General features: G+C 40.4%; 1 protein-coding gene and 1 long non-coding RNA gene across 6 annotated transcripts in view; one reads left to right on the top strand and one right to left on the bottom strand.

Moving 5' to 3' along the window:
- Positions 1–21,029, top strand: part of IGF2BP3 (insulin like growth factor 2 mRNA binding protein 3) — a 154,857-nt gene that overhangs the window by 121,166 nt on the left and 12,662 nt on the right. For 4 of the 5 annotated variants that reach the window (XM_078059365.1, XM_036120866.2, XM_036120865.2 and 1 more), the window contains exons 7-10: positions 1,019–1,153; positions 2,849–2,971; positions 5,292–5,427; positions 6,975–7,100. In XM_078059365.1, the coding sequence (XP_077915491.1) occupies positions 1,019–1,153; positions 2,849–2,971; positions 5,292–5,427; positions 6,975–7,100 (520 nt within the window). The remainder of the gene's footprint in view (positions 1–1,018; positions 1,154–2,848; positions 2,972–5,291; positions 5,428–6,974; positions 7,101–21,029) is intronic. The other variant, XM_078059366.1, reaches the window with a different exon arrangement.
- On the bottom strand, positions 5,041–20,995 carry LOC118553753 (uncharacterized). The gene is made up of 2 exons (XR_004926190.2): positions 20,538–20,995; positions 5,041–5,365 (listed from the first exon to the last, which is right to left on the bottom strand). It is a non-coding gene; the product is annotated as an uncharacterized LOC118553753 (long non-coding RNA).

Raw genomic sequence — 21,029 nt, 5'->3', positions numbered from 1 at the left:
TAGCAGACATTTGATCATGTCTGGTGTGGTTGTCACAACTGGATGAGGGGAGTGCTACTGGCATCGAGTGGGTAGAAGCCAGGGATACTGCTGAACATCCTACAGTGCACAGGACAACTCCCCCCAACAAAGAATGCATCTGGCTCAAAATGTCAATAATGCTGAGGGTGAGAAATACCACTTTAGGCCCACATATGAGACTATATCTGTAGGAGGTGTTACAAAAAGTAGAATTCTTGGGTCAAGAGATGATAAGCATTTTTGCTTTGACAGGTCCTACCAATTTGTTCTACACTCACACCACAGTGTGAGTGTGCCCACTTACATCCTCTTGCCAACACTTAATTTTATCTAAACTATTTGAAGATCTGGAACCCAATGACATCTTGTTTTGATTGACATGTATGTGATTACTAGGGAGGTTGAACATCATTTTGTGTTCATTAGCCATTTGGTTTTCTTTGAAGTAGAATTGCCATCTTCTGGGGTTCCATTGCTATCACTCTCTAGTTTGTGGACTTTCCTCTATCAAGGAGGCAAAATGTGGAAAGAGCCTTGCAAGAAGAAACAGATGAGTGAAGTCTCATACGATGGATAGTGGATATTCTGCATGGCATAAGGAATTCACCGTGACTTGTGGGATTCCAACCCTGGCCCTCTTGGCTTGCCCTTTGCCTTAGAGCAGAAGAAAGCCTTTTGTCTGAACTAAGCCTCTCTGATGTGAGATGTTTATTCTGTGACACCAAAATGAAAAATTAGGCACATACAGCTTGGGAGAAAGAAAAGATGTGCCTACTTGAGAAAGAGGGATGGAGGGTGGTGGATATTCCTGGAATTCAAATTTGTCTTTAAGGCATCAAAGTTGACAGCTTATCAAGAGTTTATACTCTTGAGGGAAATGAGTCATCCACTCTTTGCCTGGAAGTCCTATGACTTTGAAGGTGGTACTTACAGACTCTGTAATTGTGAATATGTGCTTACAGCTCTCCTTTTCTTCTTCCCTTGCGCTCACCGTAAGAATTGATGTCCATCGTAAAGAGAATGCGGGTGCTGCTGAGAAGTCAATTACTATCCTCTCTACCCCTGAAGGTACCTCTGCGGCTTGTAAGTCTATTCTGGAGATTATGCATAAGGAAGCTCAAGATATAAAATTGTGAGTAAAGAGGATTAACCTGTGAAGAGGTTGATGTTCATACTGTTTGATTTTGGAATTCTAAGACACTGTTCTTAGGAATTGCCAACAACACAGGGAAATGCTGTCCTGAAGAGCTACGGTGGTTGGCACTATTGATTTGGTTGGAAAGCATAAGTCTTTAAAAGATTTTATTTTCAGTCATGTTTGGATATGGGGTGACTGGTATGAATGGGGACAGTCTAGCTGTAGAAGAAGGCACTTAGGGAATAGGAAGCCCACCTAAGGACCAAAAAGTATCACATGGATTTACCCAAAATGTGCCTCAAATCCTGACTCCTTTACTCTGAACTCATTGGAGCTCTTGTTCTTGTTGTCTGCCCAGCCCTACCAGCAGCAGGGAGGATAGGAGCTGAGAAATCCCTAATCCTGTGCTAAGGCAAACTGGAGATTTATTTGGGTGTTCCAGGTTGAAACTCTAAATGCCTATCCCACAGGAACTTTGAGTGGAGTTTGGGTTCCATGCCACTTGAGTGTACAGCACAGTGTTACCCTAAAAGGAGAGTCCAGAATAAGGTACTGGAGTTAGCCTGGGGACCTAATCAACAGCACTTAATTTGTAGGGACCTTTAACATGTATTAAATATATTTTAGTTATAAGGTGTTATATATTTGCTATATTATAAGATTATAATTCTTTTTCAAAATAGAGAAAAATTTTAAAAAGCTCACCATCCAGATAATACCAGTGATATTTTCAAACAGTGATAGGTATCAGTTGGAAATTCAAAAAGGTACTCAATGAAAAGTGAAAGCCCCCCTTCCCGTTCTTACACTCTTCCCCTAAAGAGTAATCACTGTTGAGTTTCTTCTGGTTCCTTCTATAAATTATGCATGTATCTCTAGGTATGCATTTTAAAATTTATAGCAAAATCATATTGTTTTGGATTTATACATTGTGTTCTGGTATTGGAGATTTAGGGATATGGATTTGAGTAAGAGGTGTTTTCAGTGAGCTAGGAGAATCTGTCCTTGGTAGATATTCCCTAAGATGCATAAAAGAAAATAGTTTTAAAAATTAACTTCAGGGCGCCTGGGTGGCTCAGTTGGTTAAGCGACTGCCTTCGGCTCAGGTCATGATCCTGGAGTCCCTGGATCGAGTCCCGCATCGGGCTCCCTGCTCGGCGGGGAGTCTACTTCTCCCTCTGACCCTCCCCCCTCTCATGTGCTCTCTCTTTCATTCTCTCTCTCTCAAATAAATAAATAAAATCTTTAAAAAAAAAAAAAAATTTCAAATACGGAGCGCCTGGATGGCTCAGTTGTTAAGCGTCTGCCTTTGGCTCGGGTCATGATCCCAGGGTCCTGGGATTGAGCCCTGCATCGGGCTCCCTGCTCCGCAGGAAGCCTGCTTCTCCCTCTCCCGCTCCCCCTGCTTGTGTTCCCTCTCTAGCTGTCTCTCTCTATGTCAAATAAATAAATAAAATCTTTTTTATAAAAAAATTAACTTCAAATACTTCTGGTGTTTTGTTTTTTTTTTTTGTGCCCCCTCTATTCATGCATTGCTAGAATGTAGGTCAGCAGACTTTAAACCCTGCCTGGCATTATGCTTCCTATAGGGTAGGTGGAAGTAAATGTTTAATGAGTGGATATTGTCTTTTTACCTAGGAGAAGGTTTACTTATCCTGATTTTATGACCTTTTTCTTTTTTACTTACAGCACAGAAGAGATTCCCTTGAAGATATTAGCCCATAATAACTTTGTAGGCCGTCTTATTGGTAAGGAGGGAAGAAACCTTAAAAAAATTGAGCAAGACACTGACACTAAAATCACGATATCTCCGTAAGTGCTGCCTTGCTTTGAGTTAGAAAATTCTCGAGCACTTTTGTTGAGTTGTAGGTTATATATTAAGCAGAGCTCCTCCCATCTTAGAGGTGTTTGAGCTGGCCTGGACCGCCATACTTACGTTTTGTTTCTCCAGCTTAATCTACTGTTGGTGTCTAACCCGTATTGAAAGCATTATCTGTTCCTACTAAAGACGTAGAAAGCACTAAATACTTTATATTCGTATTTTCTAGCTGGAGTCTTAGGTTTTCTGATATATACTCCTAAAGTGGAAATATATAACCCAGTTTATTATCCATTGCTGTGTAATGAATTATCCCAACATTTGACAGCTCGAGACAATAGTAAATAGGTATTGCTCACCTAATTTCTGTGGGTCAGGAATTCAGGAGCAGCCTAACTGGGTGGTGCTGGCTTGGGGTCTCTTGATGTTGCTGACAAGTCCATGCTGGCTGTTGGTGTGAGGCCTCTGCACAGGGTTCGTTGGGTATCTTTAAGAACTGGTAGTTGTCGGGGCACCTGGGTGGCTCAGTCATTGGGCATCTGCCTTCAGCTCAGGTCATGATCCCAGGGTCCTGGGATCGAGCCCCACATCGGGCTCCCCGCTCAGTGGGAAGCCTGCTTCTCCCTCTCCCACCCCCCCTGCTTGTGTTCCCTCTCTCACTGGGTCTCTCTCTGTCATATAAATAAAATCTTTAAAAAAAAAAAAAAGAACTGGTAGTTGTCTTCCCCCAGAGTGGATTATCCAAGAAAGTGCAAGATGAAAGTGGCAGCGTTTTTTTATAACACAGCCTCTGAAATCACACACTATCAGTTTTCTAATATGATTTACACAAGTCAGCTGTACTCAGTGGGGGAGAGGACTACACCCACTGGAGAGTAGGTCGTCTTGGAAGCTGGCTGCCACACCTTGGGTCCATGAATGCTCTGAAATTATACGGAAAGGTCTCTCTTTCTGAGGGTAACTATTCTTAGTTTATGCAGAGTACCCAAAAAAGATGAGGTGAGAAGAGATTGATAAACTGAGGAAGAATGGTAAAGAGAGATAGGCAGCATGTTCATGTAGCAAGGAGTTTTCAAAGAAGGGAAAGGTAAGAATTTGGAAGGTCCTGCTTGTTGTAAAGGAAAAAACCCCACATAATAAATGATCCTACCCGGTCTTGAATTTTACATCCAGAAAGGGGAGGGTTTTAAGAGAAAAAAAATCTTAAAAGCTATTCTAAAGCAGCTATTTAAAAACAAACAAAAAAAACCCCTGTAATATAATATGCTTAGGGGAGAGGTGGGTTGAGACCAGAGATGAAAAACAAACTTTTTTAGTCTGCGAAATAGTCTTCATTGTGTAGATGTTTACCTTTTTAGCAAATTAGAGAAAAAGTTAAGGAATACTAACCCATTCATCTGGCTCAAGTTTAGCTTACGACATTCTGCTAAGTAGTGAAAATGAGAATTTTAACTACGGTTATGAAGGAGAGCTACACCAATTTTCTGTAACCTTTCAATCTATGTACTTATTTTCCATGGCTAAGATTGTCTCCCATTGCTTGTCTCAAGGCTGTTGACTGGCTCAGGCTCAGGCCTCTCAGATGTCATCTGAGTGGATTTTGAAGCTTCAGCGGGACCTAGGTCAAGCCAAGGAGTTGCTGAATATTGCTGATGTCTTTTAACTTTTCAGTGGCCTTAATGATCATCAAGGGGTCATATTTTTTTTTTATTTAGTCAAGACAGATTGATTTATGTTATTTTCTCCAGCTTACTTTGATCTAAACTCTAAAATTATTGGCCAAAAGAAGTTTGGACACATGAATTCTGGTTTGCTTTTTGGGAATATTTCCATGCTTATTTCTTGTGTGATGGCCCAGAAGATGCAATTGCGTGAGAATGCCAATTAGTTTAGAATTGGTCAGTGCAGAGTAGGAACATCTTTATTAAAGGTTATGTACCTCTCGTTCTTGGTTTCCACTAAAACTGTACATCCCTCTGATCATTTTCTTTGTTTCATTATTAAATTGTGAAAAATGTTCACCTTAAGTGGGCAAGAAGTACACTGTGTTTCAAACATGGACTTCATTGAACTGTGTACACCCAGTAATTTTTATTGAGAAGGTAGGAGGGGGAGGTATTTTCTTCTGCAGCTTTACAGTTCTTGGATTCATGTCTTCGGGGGGTTTACTCATTGTTCATGTCTGACCACCCATTTTTACAGTCGCCAGCCACCACAGTTGGGTTTTAGTTGCCATCTGTGGCTGAACTGTAATTAACTGTCTTCCTCCTGTAATTTCCATTCTTTTTCTTTCTCCTCTTTTTCATTCTGCAGATTGCAGGAATTGACGCTGTATAATCCAGAGCGCACCATTACAGTCAAAGGCAACGTTGAAACATGTGCCAAAGCTGAGGAAGAGATAATGAAGAAAATCAGGGAGTCTTATGAAAATGATATTGCTTCTATGAATGTTAGTTTTAATATGGAGGACATGCCTTTATTTTGATGAACAGTTAAAAGATGCTTTCAATTACATAAATATTGATGTCTTTAATGGTGCCAGCATTAGATGGAGTCTCTAGTTGATTTTTAGCACTGTAGTGAGTGTGCCCTGGGATAGTTGGGAAGAAGGCTTTGACATTAGGCTTGGCTCTCTGTGATTTTAGCAAATTATTTAGTCTTTGAGACTTGGCTTCCTTACCTGTTACATAAGGCTAATACCTACCTAAAAAGGTTTCTATCTTCCACACAATGTTAATTTGAAGATTAGTATAGTAGGAACGTGGGCTTAAGAGGTAGGTATGTGAACTGAGTTTGAATCCCAGCTCAATCACTTATTAGCTGCAGTTCTGTTCTCTTGGTTGGTCCCCAAGCATTGGTTTCCTCATCTGTAAAATGGGGCTACTGTGCTTACACTGATTCCATGATTAGGACTGGGATTACAGTAGATAGTGTGCATATAAAAGCAACTGTAAAGAATTCAAATTTAAGACTTAATTGGTCAGTCATAAACCTTGGAGACAAAATAATTGAAAATGACAATAATTTGTCTAGCACAATGAAGGCAATTGAAGTGAATGGCTGACATTCCTTAATGGATGGAATGATGCAAAAAATGTAACATTTCAAAAGTCCATTTTGAATTTTCAAGTAAATGATTGAAAAACACACTCCTCAGTAGGGCCCTACACCTAAAAGAAGGGAAATAGAGAAATGATAGTACCTTTTGGGAGAAGAGCCTAGAAGAATGCTGATTGTTTTAGCCCACATGACTGGCTTCCTGGCCTACCTTCCCATCATCACTGCTCATCTGATGTTTCAGTGTCCCTTGAGAGCAAATCCAACTCTATATACCTTTTAAAGAGCTTCTCAAGTATGCTCACGTCTCAACTCTGTCATCTCCACCTCACTTCCTCAATCTTTATAAAATTCAACCAAAACAAAATCCCCTTTCTGGCTTCTGGATCTACTCCAAAGATAGGTTTAATTGCCATAGTTACATGGGCTGGGACCTGATTTCCAAAGATCTTGACTTTGTTTTAGGCCTTTAGACCCATGGCTGCCAAATTTTATCCAAGGACTAAAGATCTCTTAATAGCTTGTTCTGTATATCTGGTTTGCTTTTCAGTGCACAAATCCTGTTTGCTTACTTCTTCATCTAATGCGTGTTTTCAGCTGGTATTCACTTTGTGCTCATAGTATGCAGAGTACATATTTGTTCAAGCACTCTGAGCTGACCATTAAGGAAAGGAAGAGGGTGTGTTTCCTGCTTTAAGAAAGGTAGTGTAGCTTCGCATTAAGGGAGGGGGCAAACGAGCACACGGATTTTAAAATATCAAGAAATATGAACAGATAGATACTCAAGTATAATTACATGGAACATCTGTTTGGTTCTAAAATTTGAGTCATAAAATGATTTTTTCCTTTACTAGACAAGAGGTCACAATCTGAATATTGTCATTTATAAATACACTTGATTTTTTAATTGTAAAATGAGAGACCTTTTTACTATTGCAGCTTCAAGCACATTTAATTCCTGGATTAAATCTGAATGCCTTGGGTCTGTTCCCACCCACTTCAGGGATGCCACCTCCCACCTCAGGGCCCCCTTCAGCTATGACTCCTCCTTACCCACAGTTTGAGGTAAGATAATGTACCTTGGCTTTCTGTGTGGTTGAGTGGGATGCAGTCAGAGGGCCACAGTCAGACTTTGTTGCCCTCAAGCCATGTGACATTAAATGCTCATTGGGGCAAATTCTAATGTAAAACCTGGTTCCCATATGATCTATCAGTCGAGAGCCAGCACATGCTTTCCAGTTCATGTCAGTGGAACCTTTTTTCCTACCCCTTTGTAGAGTGGACATGTGAATTATCCTTTTGAAGTTTTGGGGTGGTTGGTAGGGGTGTCAACATTGGTTTTTAAATACCAAAAGAAATGTTTGAGACTTGGGGTGGGGGGGAGAAGCTATTTCTAAAAATTGAAGGACAGGACTTTTTTGTTTTAATTTTATTTTATTATGTTATGTTAGTCACCATACAATATATCATACATTTTAATGTAGTGATCCACGATTCACTGTTTGCATATAACACCCAGTGCTCCATGCAGTACGTGCCCTCCTTTTTTTTTTTTTTTTTTTTTAAAGATTTTATTTATTTATTTGAGAGAGAATGAGAGACAGAGAGCATGAGAGGGAGGAGGGTCAGAGGGAGAAGCAGACTCCCTGCCGAGCAGGGAGCCCGATGCGGGACTCGATCCCGGGACTCCAGGATCATGACCTGAGCCGAAGGCAGTCGCTTAACCAACTGAGCCACCCAGGCGCCCAGTACGTGCCCTCCTTAATACCCATCACTGGGCTCACCCATCCCCCCACGCCCCTCCCCTCTAAAACCCTCTGTTTGTTTCTCAGAGCCCATGGTCTCTCATGGTTCGTCTCCCCCTCCGGTTTCCCCCCTTCATTTTTCCCTTCCTTCTCCTAATGTCCCCCATGAGGAAAGGACTTTTAAAAGGCTTCCTTCAAAAAAAAAAAAAATTAAAAAATTAAAAAATAAAAGTCTTCCTTCATCTTTAACTTCACTTGGAAGTTAACTGCTTTGAAAGGTCAATAAAGGGGTGCCTGGGTGGCTCAGTCCGTGAAGCATCTGCCTTTGGCCCAGGTCTTGATCTCAGGGTCCTGGAATCAAGCCCCATGTTGGGCTCCCTGCTCAGCAGGTAGCCTGCCCCCCCCCAATATGCTGTCTTTGTGCATGCTCTTTTTCTCAAATAAATAAATAATTTTTTTTAAAAAGGTTAATAAAGACATGTTTTCCATTTTGAGTGTGCTTTTTAAACAGTGAACTCAAGATAGTTTTGCTCACAGGTCTATTACATATGTGTGTGCACAACCATTAAACAGCTTTTGTTTGTTTGTAAAGAGGTAGACTGTTAAGAAAGAAACCTTATTTTTATATTTGCTTTTTAAGAAGAGCATTTTCTCTGAGGTTTCAAAAATGGGAGACCAGTGATAGTATAAAAATAGTTGCAGCATAGCAGATACTTTACATAGTAATTTTTTTGGAAAGTAGTTCACAATTCTGTTGCATAATCAATGATAACTGGAGGTAGACAGTCACGTGAAATAAATTTAGCAATGTTCTAGGATCTTCCGCCATGGATTTGTTTTTACATCTCTCCCTTCCTGTTTGACTCTTCTATACTAGATGCTTTGAGTAGTACCTCCTATACCAATTTAGGAAAATGTCCAGCTGGAATTCGTTGGGCATTCCATTATAACACTGCCTAGACTATGTGTAGAGTAAAATGCTTCTGGAATTGTATAGAGAACACAGATTGCTAAGATTGTTCATATTTTATCCCTTTATGAAGGAGAATTTCCTTGGCCTGTCCTTAACCACCAGACTGTGTTAGGTGTTCTTCACTTTTGGCCTCTTGCAGTGTTTCTGCCTTCATGATCAGCAACATTTGCATCTTCCCCTGCAACTCACCTGCCACTCCAAGCATGTTTGGTCCCGGAAGCCATATAACAAAGCCCATTAAACTGTGGATAGGCATCAAAATTTCAACTCCACATCAGTGTGAATAGATACATCATGCATTACCTGAAGCTTTCCAACACAGCTAAAGGGGCTGGGGGAAGGATCCCTGGGGTGAGAGCCCAACACGGGGCTCGATTCCAGGACCCTGAGATCAAGACCTGGGCTAAAGGCAGATGCTTCACTGACTGAGCCACCCAGGTGCCCCTTTATTGACCTTTCAAAGCAGTTAACTTCCAAGTGAAGTTAAAGATGAAGGAAGACTTTTATTTTTTTAATTTTTTTTTTTTTTGAAGGAAGCCTTTTAAAAGTCCTTTCCTCATGGAGGACATTAGGAGAAGGAAGGGAAAAATGAAGGGGGGGAAATCGGAGGGGGAGACGAACCATGAGAGACCAGCCCAGCTCTGCCTGCGCTTTATATCGCCATAGGTCACTCTCCTTTTTCCTCTGCGTTTGTTTTCTCACCTGCGCAATGAAGAAACTGAAATAGATGAATTATCTCTAAGGACTTTTCTCTCGAGTCAGGCATTTCTAGTGTTTACAGAAATCAAATAATATAAAAAGTTTAAGAGGAAGGTAATAGTGAGCCTAAAACAGGAATTTGAGAGAATATGGACTTAACATCTAATATGGCTGCTAGTTTCTTTATTATAAATAGATGCATTTGTCATATTACTGAGTTTAGGGCACATGTATCCCTGACACTTCTGTGTAAAACAGCACTGATTAAAAGTGACAAGGAGCTGATTATTTAACTCTGTGCTGAAGAAGTTCCTATGTAAACTGCATCTCTGCTTGCTGCCCTAAGCTAGCTTTCTCTTTGGGCACGCCCCTTTATCTGTCTGTTCCTCACTTTCCCAATTTGTAAATTGAGGTGTCATTTAAATTCTTTTCTCTCTACTGGTTACATATCATGATCAGTAAAGCTTCTCATATTACAACTGGTAGCATTACAGAACATTCTGTCCTTTACACTTATGTGGCTGCTTCAGTGCAGAAATTCCTAAAGTGAATTGTTAGGTAGCTATTTTTAAGATACATAAATAATAGGAATATTATCTAGATTTATTCAGTTTTGTAATTTAGTGATACAGTTCTGTGTAATGGGTTCTTGTGTTCTAAGAAAAATTAGGATTGTTTTAAGAGAAGTGAGAGTATGTTAAAAACATTATTTCCAAAGGATTTTTTTATGATTTTTTTTTTAATTTTTTTTTTTTTTTAGATTTTATTTATTTATTTGAGAGAGAGAGACAGAGATAGTGAGAGAGAGGACAAGTGGGGAGGAGAGGGAGAGGCAGGCTCCCCACAGAGCCGGGAGCCCGATGTGGGACTCGATCCCAGGACCCCGGGATCATGACTTGAGCCGAAGGCAGACGCTTTAACCGACTGAGCCACCCAGGCGTCCTAGGATTTTTTATGATTTTAAATATCTGAGGGGCGCCTGGGTGGCTCAGTCGTTAAGCGTCTGCCTCGGCTCAGGTCATGATCCCAGGGTCCTGGGATCAAGCCCCGCATTTCCCTGCTCAGGATAGCCTGCTTCTCCCTCTCCCACTCCCCCTGCTCGTGTTCCCTCTCTAGCTGTCTCTCTCTCTGTCAAATAAATAAAATATTAAAAAAAAAAATCTGAGTGACTTAAACAAGTAGAGATTTTGTTTCATTTTAAGAATGGGGGAAGAGGGTCAGTGATCTTTAGTAAAAGCGAATCAAAAGTAAATGTAAGGAAGATCCCACTGGAATAGGTGGTCTTTGCTTTTCCTGAGATTTTAAAACTAAATCAGCTAGGTGTAGAAGCAGCCAATGAGATCAGAAGATGGAGAAGCTGCCAGTAGTAATGGTAGAAACACTGCAAAGGGGAAGGAGCTCAGAACCCCTGAGGGCTGGTGGTTTCATGGGAAGGAAAAGGAAAGTCTCTTCCTAAACGGATAAAATGTGGACAGTCTTAACAATCCAAGTTCTTTGCAGAATTCAAGTGGGCATTTTTTTCTACATGTATGTAGGCAGTGATATAATAGAATCCCCGACTTTACACATGGACATTTCTCTAAATTGGTGTAGGAGGTAGCACTCAAAACAATGCTAAGAAAGAAGACAAATGTATCATCTATCTAGTTGGAATGGTTGATAAATTATGGTTATATTGCATGTGTTTGCTGTAGATGAGTGTGTTCTTGCGATTTTTCTGTAGATTTAAACCTGCTAACTTTATCTCTGCATATTAGTCTTAGACCTCAAAGAATGTGTCAGGAATTATCCAGAGAACTACTCCTGTAATCTACCCTTTTCTCCAGAATGGAATAAATCTTTGTTTTTGTGGATTTCAAAAATATGTGCTCGCAATTGCCTTTCCTCTTAGAAATACATAGGTATATAATCCTGTCTTGGAAATTTGGTATATATTTTTACAAATGTTATAATTAAAGGTAATTATTAATGGGAGCTTTGTACTATTTTTAACTTAGTCTCCTCAAGGAATTCACCTTGATGTTAACCACAATATCGTCATCACTCTTAAGAAGCTTGGCACAAGGGCATCTGGGTGGCTCAGTCAGTTAAGTGTCTGCTTTCGGCTCAGGTCATGATCCTGGGGTCTTGGGATTGAGCTACCTGCTCAGCGGGGAGCCTGCTTCTCCCTCTGCCTCTGCCTGCCACTCCCCCTGCTTGTGTGCGCGCTTGCTCCGTGTGTGCTCTCTCTCTGTCAAATAAATAAAATCCAAAAAAAAAAGAAACTTGGCACAGTACTATTATTTGATACGCAGTCTGTACTTAAATTTCATAGTTACCCCAATAATGTTCTATTATACAGCTGTGTTTTCAGTAAGGAATCCAGTTAAGGATTATACATTGCAGTTGTCATGCAACTAGTCCCCTCTTTCTTTTTTTTAGCAGGAGTCCATCCTATGTGGTGTCACCTACTGCCTACCCCCCCCCTTGTTTTTTTATTTAGGGCATCGAAAAATCCAGGCTAGTGGTTAGAATACCGCCTAATTTGGCTTTGAGTGACTGCTTGTACATGATTAGGCTCAGGGTTGTACCTTTTTGGGGGACAGGAATACCTTCTCTGTGTCCCATGGGGAAGCAGATGATGTCATGTGTTTCATTGTTGGCCATGTTGTTTGATCATAAAATTAAAGTAATGTCTGTCTGATTTCTGCACTGTAAAGGTATCTTTCCTATCTGTGATTAAGATGTAATCAGTAGTACTTTGAGAATATGTGTCTTGCTCCCCAACATTCTTTCCCCCAGTGGGTTTAATATCCATTGCTGACATTTGCCCAATCTTACATTACTATTTTTATGTCCGTTGTCTTTTACATTTATTAGTTGGCAGTGTTCTGTAAAGATAGCTTTCTCTACTTTCTGCTTTACGAGGAAAGATGTTTTTTTGTTCTTTACATTAGAATTACCCCAGACCTTTTGTGTTAGAGTCCATCCCCAAGGGCAGGAACTGGGAGTGAGACTCAGGTATTACTACTTTGGAAAGCTCTCTGGCCGACTCCAGTGTGGAGGTAGCCAAGGTTAACAACAGCTGCTCTGTTTAACTGGTTAAGGACCTGTGCCTCTCCTTGGACTTACATGAATCAAAATCTCAGTGGGAGCAGATGGAAGCTCAGAAATTTGTGATTTTGTAAAGGTCATCAGGAGTTTTTCGTTACCCATTCATTGCCAAACTGCTGTTCTGCAAGTAATGTTTACTGTTCTATGGAAGGTGGACTTCAATGTTGGAAAAAATATCAAGGGCAATGCACAGTAGACAATATTTGGGATAAGCATGAATACATACCACTTACGTATGTCACTCTTTCTACCTTGTATGGTGCTTTATTTTAAAGTGTGGGCAGGGGGCGCCTGGGTGACTCAAATGTCCAACTCTTGATTTGGGCTCAGATCATCACCTCAGGGGCATGAGATCAAGCCCCGCATCCGGCTCCATGCTGGGCATGGAGCCTGCTTAAGTTTCTCTCCTTAGGCCTCCCTGCCTCACCCCACTTGCACTCTCTCTCTTAAAAAAAAAAAAAAAAAAAAGGTGTGGTCAAAAACTTGCCCCCTTTTCTCTGGATCACCTGTTCTTACAACCCACAAATATCAGGCCAAAAACATCTATGAGATGCTGCCATATGTCTGTTTTCATGCCTCTAAATATATTTTGGCATGCTATGTGTATCAGGATTAGCTTTGGCTCTGTGTTACAGGAAAATAAATTGGTTTAAATGAGTTTTCCTTCTTCATCAGAAGAGGTGAAGGGTAGACAATCCAAGGCTGGTAGTGGTTGTGCTGCATCATCTAGGACAGGTGCTCCTATTGGCTTAGTTAGTATGCTGCCTCCCAGATCAGGATGACTGCTCAAGCTCCAGCCATTGAGTCTGATTCCAGCCAGCAAGGATGAAGGATAAAAAATCAAGAGCCACCTCATATAAGGACACTGACAATAGCTTTTTACACTTCCACGCGTTGGTCATGTTTGCCAGAACATAACATTGGTTACATCTACCTTCAAGAGAAGCTGGGAAACCGTGTCTGTAACTGAAGAGATGAATAAATCTGTCCCACTGGATTTAGTAATATTACCTGCAAAAGGAATCTCGCAGAGCCTGGGAGGGTGCAGGTGAGCTTTTAAGTTCTCTCAAAAACAAAACCAAACAAAAACCACGCAAAAAAAAAAAAAAACCCAGAATAATCTAAATTGATTCTGGAGGAGAAAATTCGATCTTTCAGATTCCACTCCTACAGATCATTTTCACATCGAAACAAAGGGAAAGCACCATTTTCAGAGAATGTATTGTGTTTCTGGATACTAGGTAGAGTGAACTATACTTCCAAATAGCTGTGAGGTAATTTCCTGATTTACTGTTTTAAGGGAACAATTCTTTGACAAGTTTTGTTTTAGTATAGAACTTCTTGGTGGGGATGTACTTAATTTGGAATAGCTTTGCCTTCACTGTATATTATTAGACTTGGTTCTTTGTCTAAACTCAGATCACTAATACTGTTAAGTCTTACCTAATGGTCACCACTTTTTGAAACACAAACTTGTTTTTTAAAGGCAATAATTAAATTTACCAATTTAATTATTATACCAAGCTTTATCAATTTTTTTCTTACCATTTCTTTTTACATTCCTTTTTTTCCCTTTGGCTTCACTTTTCTTCTTGCTGAAGAACCTAGTATTGTAGGTCTGTGAGGGTCTGTGATGACATTTATTTAAAAACTGGGTTGGAGGAATAAAGGTTGGCAGGTGTCTGCTCTCAGCACGTGAGGTTACTCTTCCACCGCAGCCTGGCACCCACAGCTGCTGATGAGAAGCTTGCTGGTCCTTAGAAGCTCTCACAGGGAAGTCGGTTACTTATTAAGGTTGACTCTTTAATCCTTGATGCCCTGTAGGTTAGCAGTGGATCTCTTTTACTTTAAGTGTATATTGCCTGGTAAGAAGTAGGTTTTGATGACTCAATGTTTCAAAGACTCTGACTCTCTTTTTATGTATTGCTTCCTCTCTCTCTTAGAGTTGTTTCATTTTTCTACTCCTGTTTTCTCACTGCTGCTTTGTAACATGAAAGGCGAATTGATGGACCTCGACTTTGGATTAATCCCTTGCTTCCGTTCTATTCCAGAACTTTGCTCACCCTCCCACCCTCCTCACCCCCCCACAATGTATTCTAACTGGAACCTGCCAGGTGGATTTTTTCCTAATAGAGCCAGAGTTGGTTCTTCCAACAGACAAAAAGTCTCTAGTTCCTGCCTAGCAGCTGGCTCAGGCAGTACTTAATTGGCAAACTTTGAGTTTAGAAATGACAAGAAATGCTCCTTTCAAAAACGCTCAGACAGTAGGGAAGAGGCAATTGGCAGCTCCTGAACACAGCAAGAGCTGAAGTTGGCATAGCACAGAACAGCATCCATAGCTGAATGTTATTTCCTGACGTTCGGGTTGGCAGAAGTTAGCTCAAGTGCTGTTGTCTTCATAATTTTGATAGCGTCTTTGGAATCTTCCCAGAAGTCTCCAGAACAATAGTGTGATCTTATAATTGCAAACTTAGTGTTTATCAAAGAGGCAAGAAAGATGAACATTTTCTTAGGTTTTTAGCTAGTTCAAGGTGCTCTTTAAGAAAAAATATTTTATGACTTGAAAGGGATTTTTGAATCTGTTCTCTTAGCCTTACTTCTTAGGATTTCTTATTGTAGGTACAGCTCTTTTGTCAGTAAAAAAAAAAAAAAATTCAAAGTAAATAACTTACTGTATACACTTAGTAGCTCTAGGAGGCCTTGGTTTTACTTAGCTATGGGGAGAAACTTTCTGTGCCCTTTTTTTTTTTTTTTTTTTTTTTAAGTTTTCAATATTCTGTTCAGGTCATGGAGTTGAGTAAGCTTAATTTCAGTTCCAGACTCAAATCCATTAAAACAAAATAAACAAACCAAAACAAAAAAAAACCCCCAGGAGTATCTGTTGTACAAACCAAAGGGAAACACTGGCATCCTTCCAGGTTCCTGAAGGCTGGTCTTGATGGCTGGCAGGCAGGTCTCCATGCCTTTGTGATGTCTTCGATTCTGTTCCCCACAAAGTAAATACACTTAACCTTACTGTTTGCTCATTCTTGTATCTCCTCATGATAGATGATTAGGAATTACTCATTGGCAGACTTCACCAGTTATGCAAACTTTCAGTTGAGCAGCTTTGTTCTTATGTTATTTCAAGCTATAACATAGAGTCTGCCAAGAAGTCCAGAGGAAGTTTTGCCGATAGGCATCTGGCAGAAATCCATTGGGAAGCAGCTTGGGTCATGTGACCATCCCTCACCTCTGAAGATTTAGGAAGAGAAGGGTTCAGGATAATGCAGCTGAACATTAACCTAAATGCAAAGAATGTGTAACAAGAAAGGGTAATGCTAATGAGTTTTTTCAAGCTTGATCTCAGAGACTTAAAGTCACAGGTGCAAGGGGCTTATCATAACCCATTGTTCTGGCTTCTTAGTTTTGTAAAGAATCATCTCCGTATCCAAATCCTGGAAACATGGCTTACTATGCAGAACTCTATACAACAGTAATTTGTACCACAGAGCCAGTTTTGTTTTGTTTTGTTTTAAGATTTTATTTATTTGACAGAGTGAGACACAGTGAGAGAGGGAACACAAGCAGGGGGAGTGGGAGAGGGAGAAGCAGGCTTCCTGTGGAGCAGGGAGCCCGATGTGGGGCTCGATCCCAGGACCCTGGGATCATGACCTGAACCGAAGGCAGATGCTTAACTGATTGAGCCACCCAGGCACCCCCCACAGAACCAGTTTAATGATTGTCAAATAGGATAATTATGTGAGCTGCCTTATATTCCCAGAGGAAAAGTTCCTTTAAAAGGGGGTGGGGAGATGGATTAGCCCGGTGATGGGTATTAAGGAGGGCACACATACTGCATGGAGCACTGGGTGTTATACGCAAACAATGAATCATGGAACACTACATCAAAAACTAATGATGTAATGTATGGTGATTAACATAATAAAATAAAAAAAAGTAAGTTACAGTCGGGGAGGTGCTCGGTGGATATGGAATTGGCGTGAAGGGAGTTGGGTGATGTTCAGAAATGTCTTCATCAAGCCTCAGACTTCTGATGAGTCAACTTTTTATTAAGGTGCTGTTGCCAGGAGTGCACATCACTGCCCATCGGTGTGGGGCAGCACCTCTTGGTACGTTTAGTTTGCTTCTTTCTGACACTGCTTTTTCTATTTGACAGGCTTTGTTGTTCCTGTTTTCATCCCAGCACAGAACATTTTGCTGTCTGTATGCGGATTCTTTGTCTTCACTTTAAAATTTGGTCCCTTTGGCCCTTCTCTACTGACCACCCCTCCTTTTCCAAAGCCTCACACAACTTTTCAGTTTGTTCTTAGTCTTCGTATTGGATGTGTTCACTCCTACTTGATTCCCACTCCCAAAAAGCAACGAAAAAAAGCGCTGATGGCCTTTCATCGCTGTGTCAGAAAGATTATTTGGCTTTTGTTCAGTTTTTGTGGCAATAGCATAGGTTTGAGCTTTTCTCCTAGCAGAGTTGTCTTCAGTATCTTCGAGGCTAGGACACATGCCCACTCTGTGCTTGTGAGGCTCTGCAGCTTTTGCTCCAAGGATGCCTGTTAACATCGATCCTCTGAAGACAGAGAGAAGTTGCTCTCTGGGATCAGTCCCGGGAAAAGTGTTTTTTACTAAGCAAATGGATAGTTTTTCTCTTCCAGGCATACTCAATTATGCAGCTGATTTTCTTTTTTAAAATTAGCTGCTAGGAAGCTTAGTGCCAAATGTATACAAGAACAGCATTCCTGGCTTCATCTTTTATATTCAGGTCCCTATGCTCTTATTTCTTCGCCTCCTTTGTTTTACTTCTAGATTATGTGTATTTTCTGAGCAGCTTAAAATCTTTCTGGAACAGGCCCAGAAAACAAATAATTACACAGTCATGGCAAAATACAATGGGGCAGATCTGGGCGAGTTACACATTGGGTTTAGTCTGATCATTAAAAAGGTCTTTATCGCTCGCTGTCAGGCCAAAAACAAAAGTATATTATTCAGAAGAACATGGTATAGATGTTCTCAGTGAGATAAAATACTTAGATCCTATCTTTACATTAATCCTAACTAATTTTTTTTTTTTTAAGTATCAGTTTTGCTATAAGGACCAGAATGACAAATTAATATTAACATTAAGCACCATTTATGGTCAATGTCCTCATTAATTCAGTTATTAAAATAAGAAAGGCCTTAAAGTGTCCCCTGGAATAAATGGTACTTGGTCATTACAGAACACACTGACAGGCTGTGAAGTATGGTGCTTTGCACACAGAGGCACTATTCTTAGGACTGGGAAATACTAAAAGAATGAACTAATGTTACTCGTTCAGTGTTCTTCACTGGTGAATAGCAACAGAAGTGATTTGGCCAAGCTGTGCGGGACAGGCCCCTGTCACAGATCTCCACAGTTCAGAGTTTAGTGGGAAGGCAAACCCTCTTCTGGTATATTTGTTCTAAGAGTGCTTATATGGAGATCAGGCAGGCTCCATGTAGCTGACCGCTGTATTAAGACCTGCAGTGTGTTATGACGTCCTGGGAAACACCAGGAATACTAAGTTGTAAAGAAAGTAGTACAGCTATTTATACATATGCCGAAGAAATAGAATCCAATGATTTTCCTCAGTAATATTTCCTGGAGTTGAATTTGGGGTTAACTCTTAACAGGAAATGGGAGGTACGTGTGGGTTACAGGTCAAGGAAGAGACTTAGAAAGAAGAGCACGGTTCAGATGATTTTCATTTGTAGAAAACACGGCCTGGGGTCTCGAATCTGATGTTGCTTTCTGTTTCATAAGTGTGAAAGGCGTGGTTCAAGATAAGATGATTTCCCCCTTTCTTGAATATGTATTTGTTGACCATAAAATAAATGTATTAGTATGAGAATTTGGAAATAACCTGTCAGTTTTAAATGCTAATGCTCCGATCCAGCGTTTCTATTACATAAAATCTTAGAAGTATTTGTATAGGGGCACAAGATTTATGTTTAGAGATTTGATTGCAGTGTTAGAGAAATTAGTGAAAAAATGGAAACCGAACTTTCTGCAGATCTTGAAAATAGTACCTTCAGATACAACAAAATAACTGTCAGGTAAAGATGAAGGAATTGTGAATTTCTTTCTTAAACTTTTCTGTGATGTGGTTATTTTATTCTCAAGTGGAAACAAACACTGAGACTCTTAAGTTATAAAGTACCTTAAACATTCATAAGATGGGTGTGTGCTGATGAGACAACAAACCTGTTGCTGTCGGATCCTTGTTCTGTTGGAGCTTCATTTTTTTGTTTGTGTGTGATTTCAATTAAACTATTAAAGTTTTTGTAAATTTTTTTGAGGTATAATTGACATACAACATTGGTGTCGGGTACACATAATGATTTGATATTTGTATATATTGCAAAACGATCACAGTAAGTCAACATCCATAGCATAGTGGTTTTTTTCCTTGTTGATAAGAACTTTTAAGATCTCTCTTAGCAACCTTCCAATGTGCAGTATAGTATTAACTGTAGTCATCAAGCTGTACATTACATTCCCATGACTTATTATATAGCTGGAAGTTTGTGCCTTTTGATCCCCTTTACATCATTCTTAACCTTTAGTTATCCCTTTTCTTCAAAATAGAGAATTTTTTTTAAAGTAGGCGGCTTCACGCCCAACGTGGAACTTGAACTCACAACCCTGAGATCAAGACCTGAGATTGAGTTGGATGCTCTACCGACTGTGAGCCACCCAGGTGCCCCCCAAATAAAGAATTTTTTTTTAAATATTTTATTTATTTATTTGAGAGAGACAGAGATAGAGCTCGAGCAGGAAGGAGGGGGAGAAGCAGACACCCTGCGGAGCAGGGAGCCCGATGCGGGGCTCGATCCCAGGACCCTGGGATCATGACCTGAGCCGAAGGCAGAGGCTTAACCATCTGAGCCACCCAGGCGCCCCCAAATAAAGAATTTTTAATGGACTATCTCTGGTGCCATTTTTTGCACATTGATAATCAAAGGCTTAAGCTTTTGCCAACTACACATAGGAAATTTCTTTTGACTCAGGAAGTCATACCAAGGTAGAGAGAAGAGTGGTACCACCAGGGAAGGCAGCACCTCCTCAGCTGAGAGTTCTCTTGGGCTACTGCGTGTGTTTGTGTTTTGTTTGTTTGTTTTGAGAGCTCCAGTGGGGTAGGGGGAGAGGAAGAGGGACAAGCAGACTCCATGCTGAGCAGAGAACCCCACGTGGGACTTGATCCCAAGACCTGAGATCATGATCTGAGCTGAAGTCAGTCGCTTAACTGACTGAACCACCCAGGCGCCCCTGGGCTGTTCTTAAGAGTCACTTCTGCAGCTCTGTATTACAAAGCATATCTGTAGCTGTTGGAAACACAGTTATGTCCTTTTTTTTTTTTTAAATAAACATGGCTTGAGAGAGAAGTCTATGTTTGAATGCTGGCTGCAACACTAATCAATATATGACCATGTACAAGTCACTTAATCTCTTTTGCTCGGTTTTCTCATTTTTAAAATGGAAATGCTGTTAGTTTCTATTAGTTGTACGGGTTGTGAGGTGTAGATGAGGTGATGCACCTCACAGAGAAAACTCACAAACTGTCACCACACAGGACTCCTGTATACCCCTGCTCCCTGATCATAGTTACCTTCTTCTTAAACTTGAACTTTGACCTCAGCATGCTTTTTACCCATCTTCCACCATGCTAAACACAAAGGTAGCACTCACATGTTCCATGAATGTCTTAACTGGGATTCCACCATTCTGTGTGGACAGAGTGGGAAACTTTTTGTATAACTTGATAATGATCAATTTTGAACGTTCAGAACCTTTGACTCAAGCAGTTTTACTTCTAAGAATCTATGTAGTAGAGGTATTTGTACAAGGGCACAATTTTTTATACAAAGATTTGATTGCAGTATTACATGAATTAGTTGAAAATTGTTAAGTACACACATAAACACACACATGCATGGAGATGAGTCAGCAGTGGTGAGTCTAGCTGGACGACTAACCTGTTTAATGGGATGAGTCAGGGCCATATGAATGAATGAATGAGATCCAAGCTGTATCGTTACGGTAAAAAAACAAATTAGAACATGTTATTTGGGGGTGCCTCAGTTGGTTAAGTGTCTGCTTTCGGCTCAGGTCATGATCCCGGGGTCCTGGGATCCAGCCCCGCATCAGGCTCCATGCTAGGTGGAAAGCCTGCTTCTCCCTCTCCCACTCCCCCTGCTTGTGTTCCCTCTGTGTCTCTGTCAAATAAATAAAATCTAAAAAAAAAACCACAGACATGTTATTTGTAGCATGTTCCCATTCATTGACTATTTTGGCTTATTAAATCCATTTCTCCCCTGTCCTTACCTAGTTTCCCACGTCTTCTTTTCCACAGGGTTTGGTCATTCTTCCTGAGCATTTTGCCTGGAAGAATTAGACTTATTTGGGGTTGGTGCTTTCTTTTTTTTTTTTTTTAATTTTTTAAAATTTTTTTAAAGATTTTATTTATT

This window comes from Halichoerus grypus, chromosome 12 (assembly GCF_964656455.1).
Source record: "Halichoerus grypus chromosome 12, mHalGry1.hap1.1, whole genome shotgun sequence".
Classification (NCBI taxonomy): Eukaryota; Metazoa; Chordata; class Mammalia; order Carnivora; family Phocidae; genus Halichoerus; species Halichoerus grypus.
Note: the sequence above shows the minus strand (reverse complement) of the source record. Positions and strands in the feature narration are given on the sequence as shown.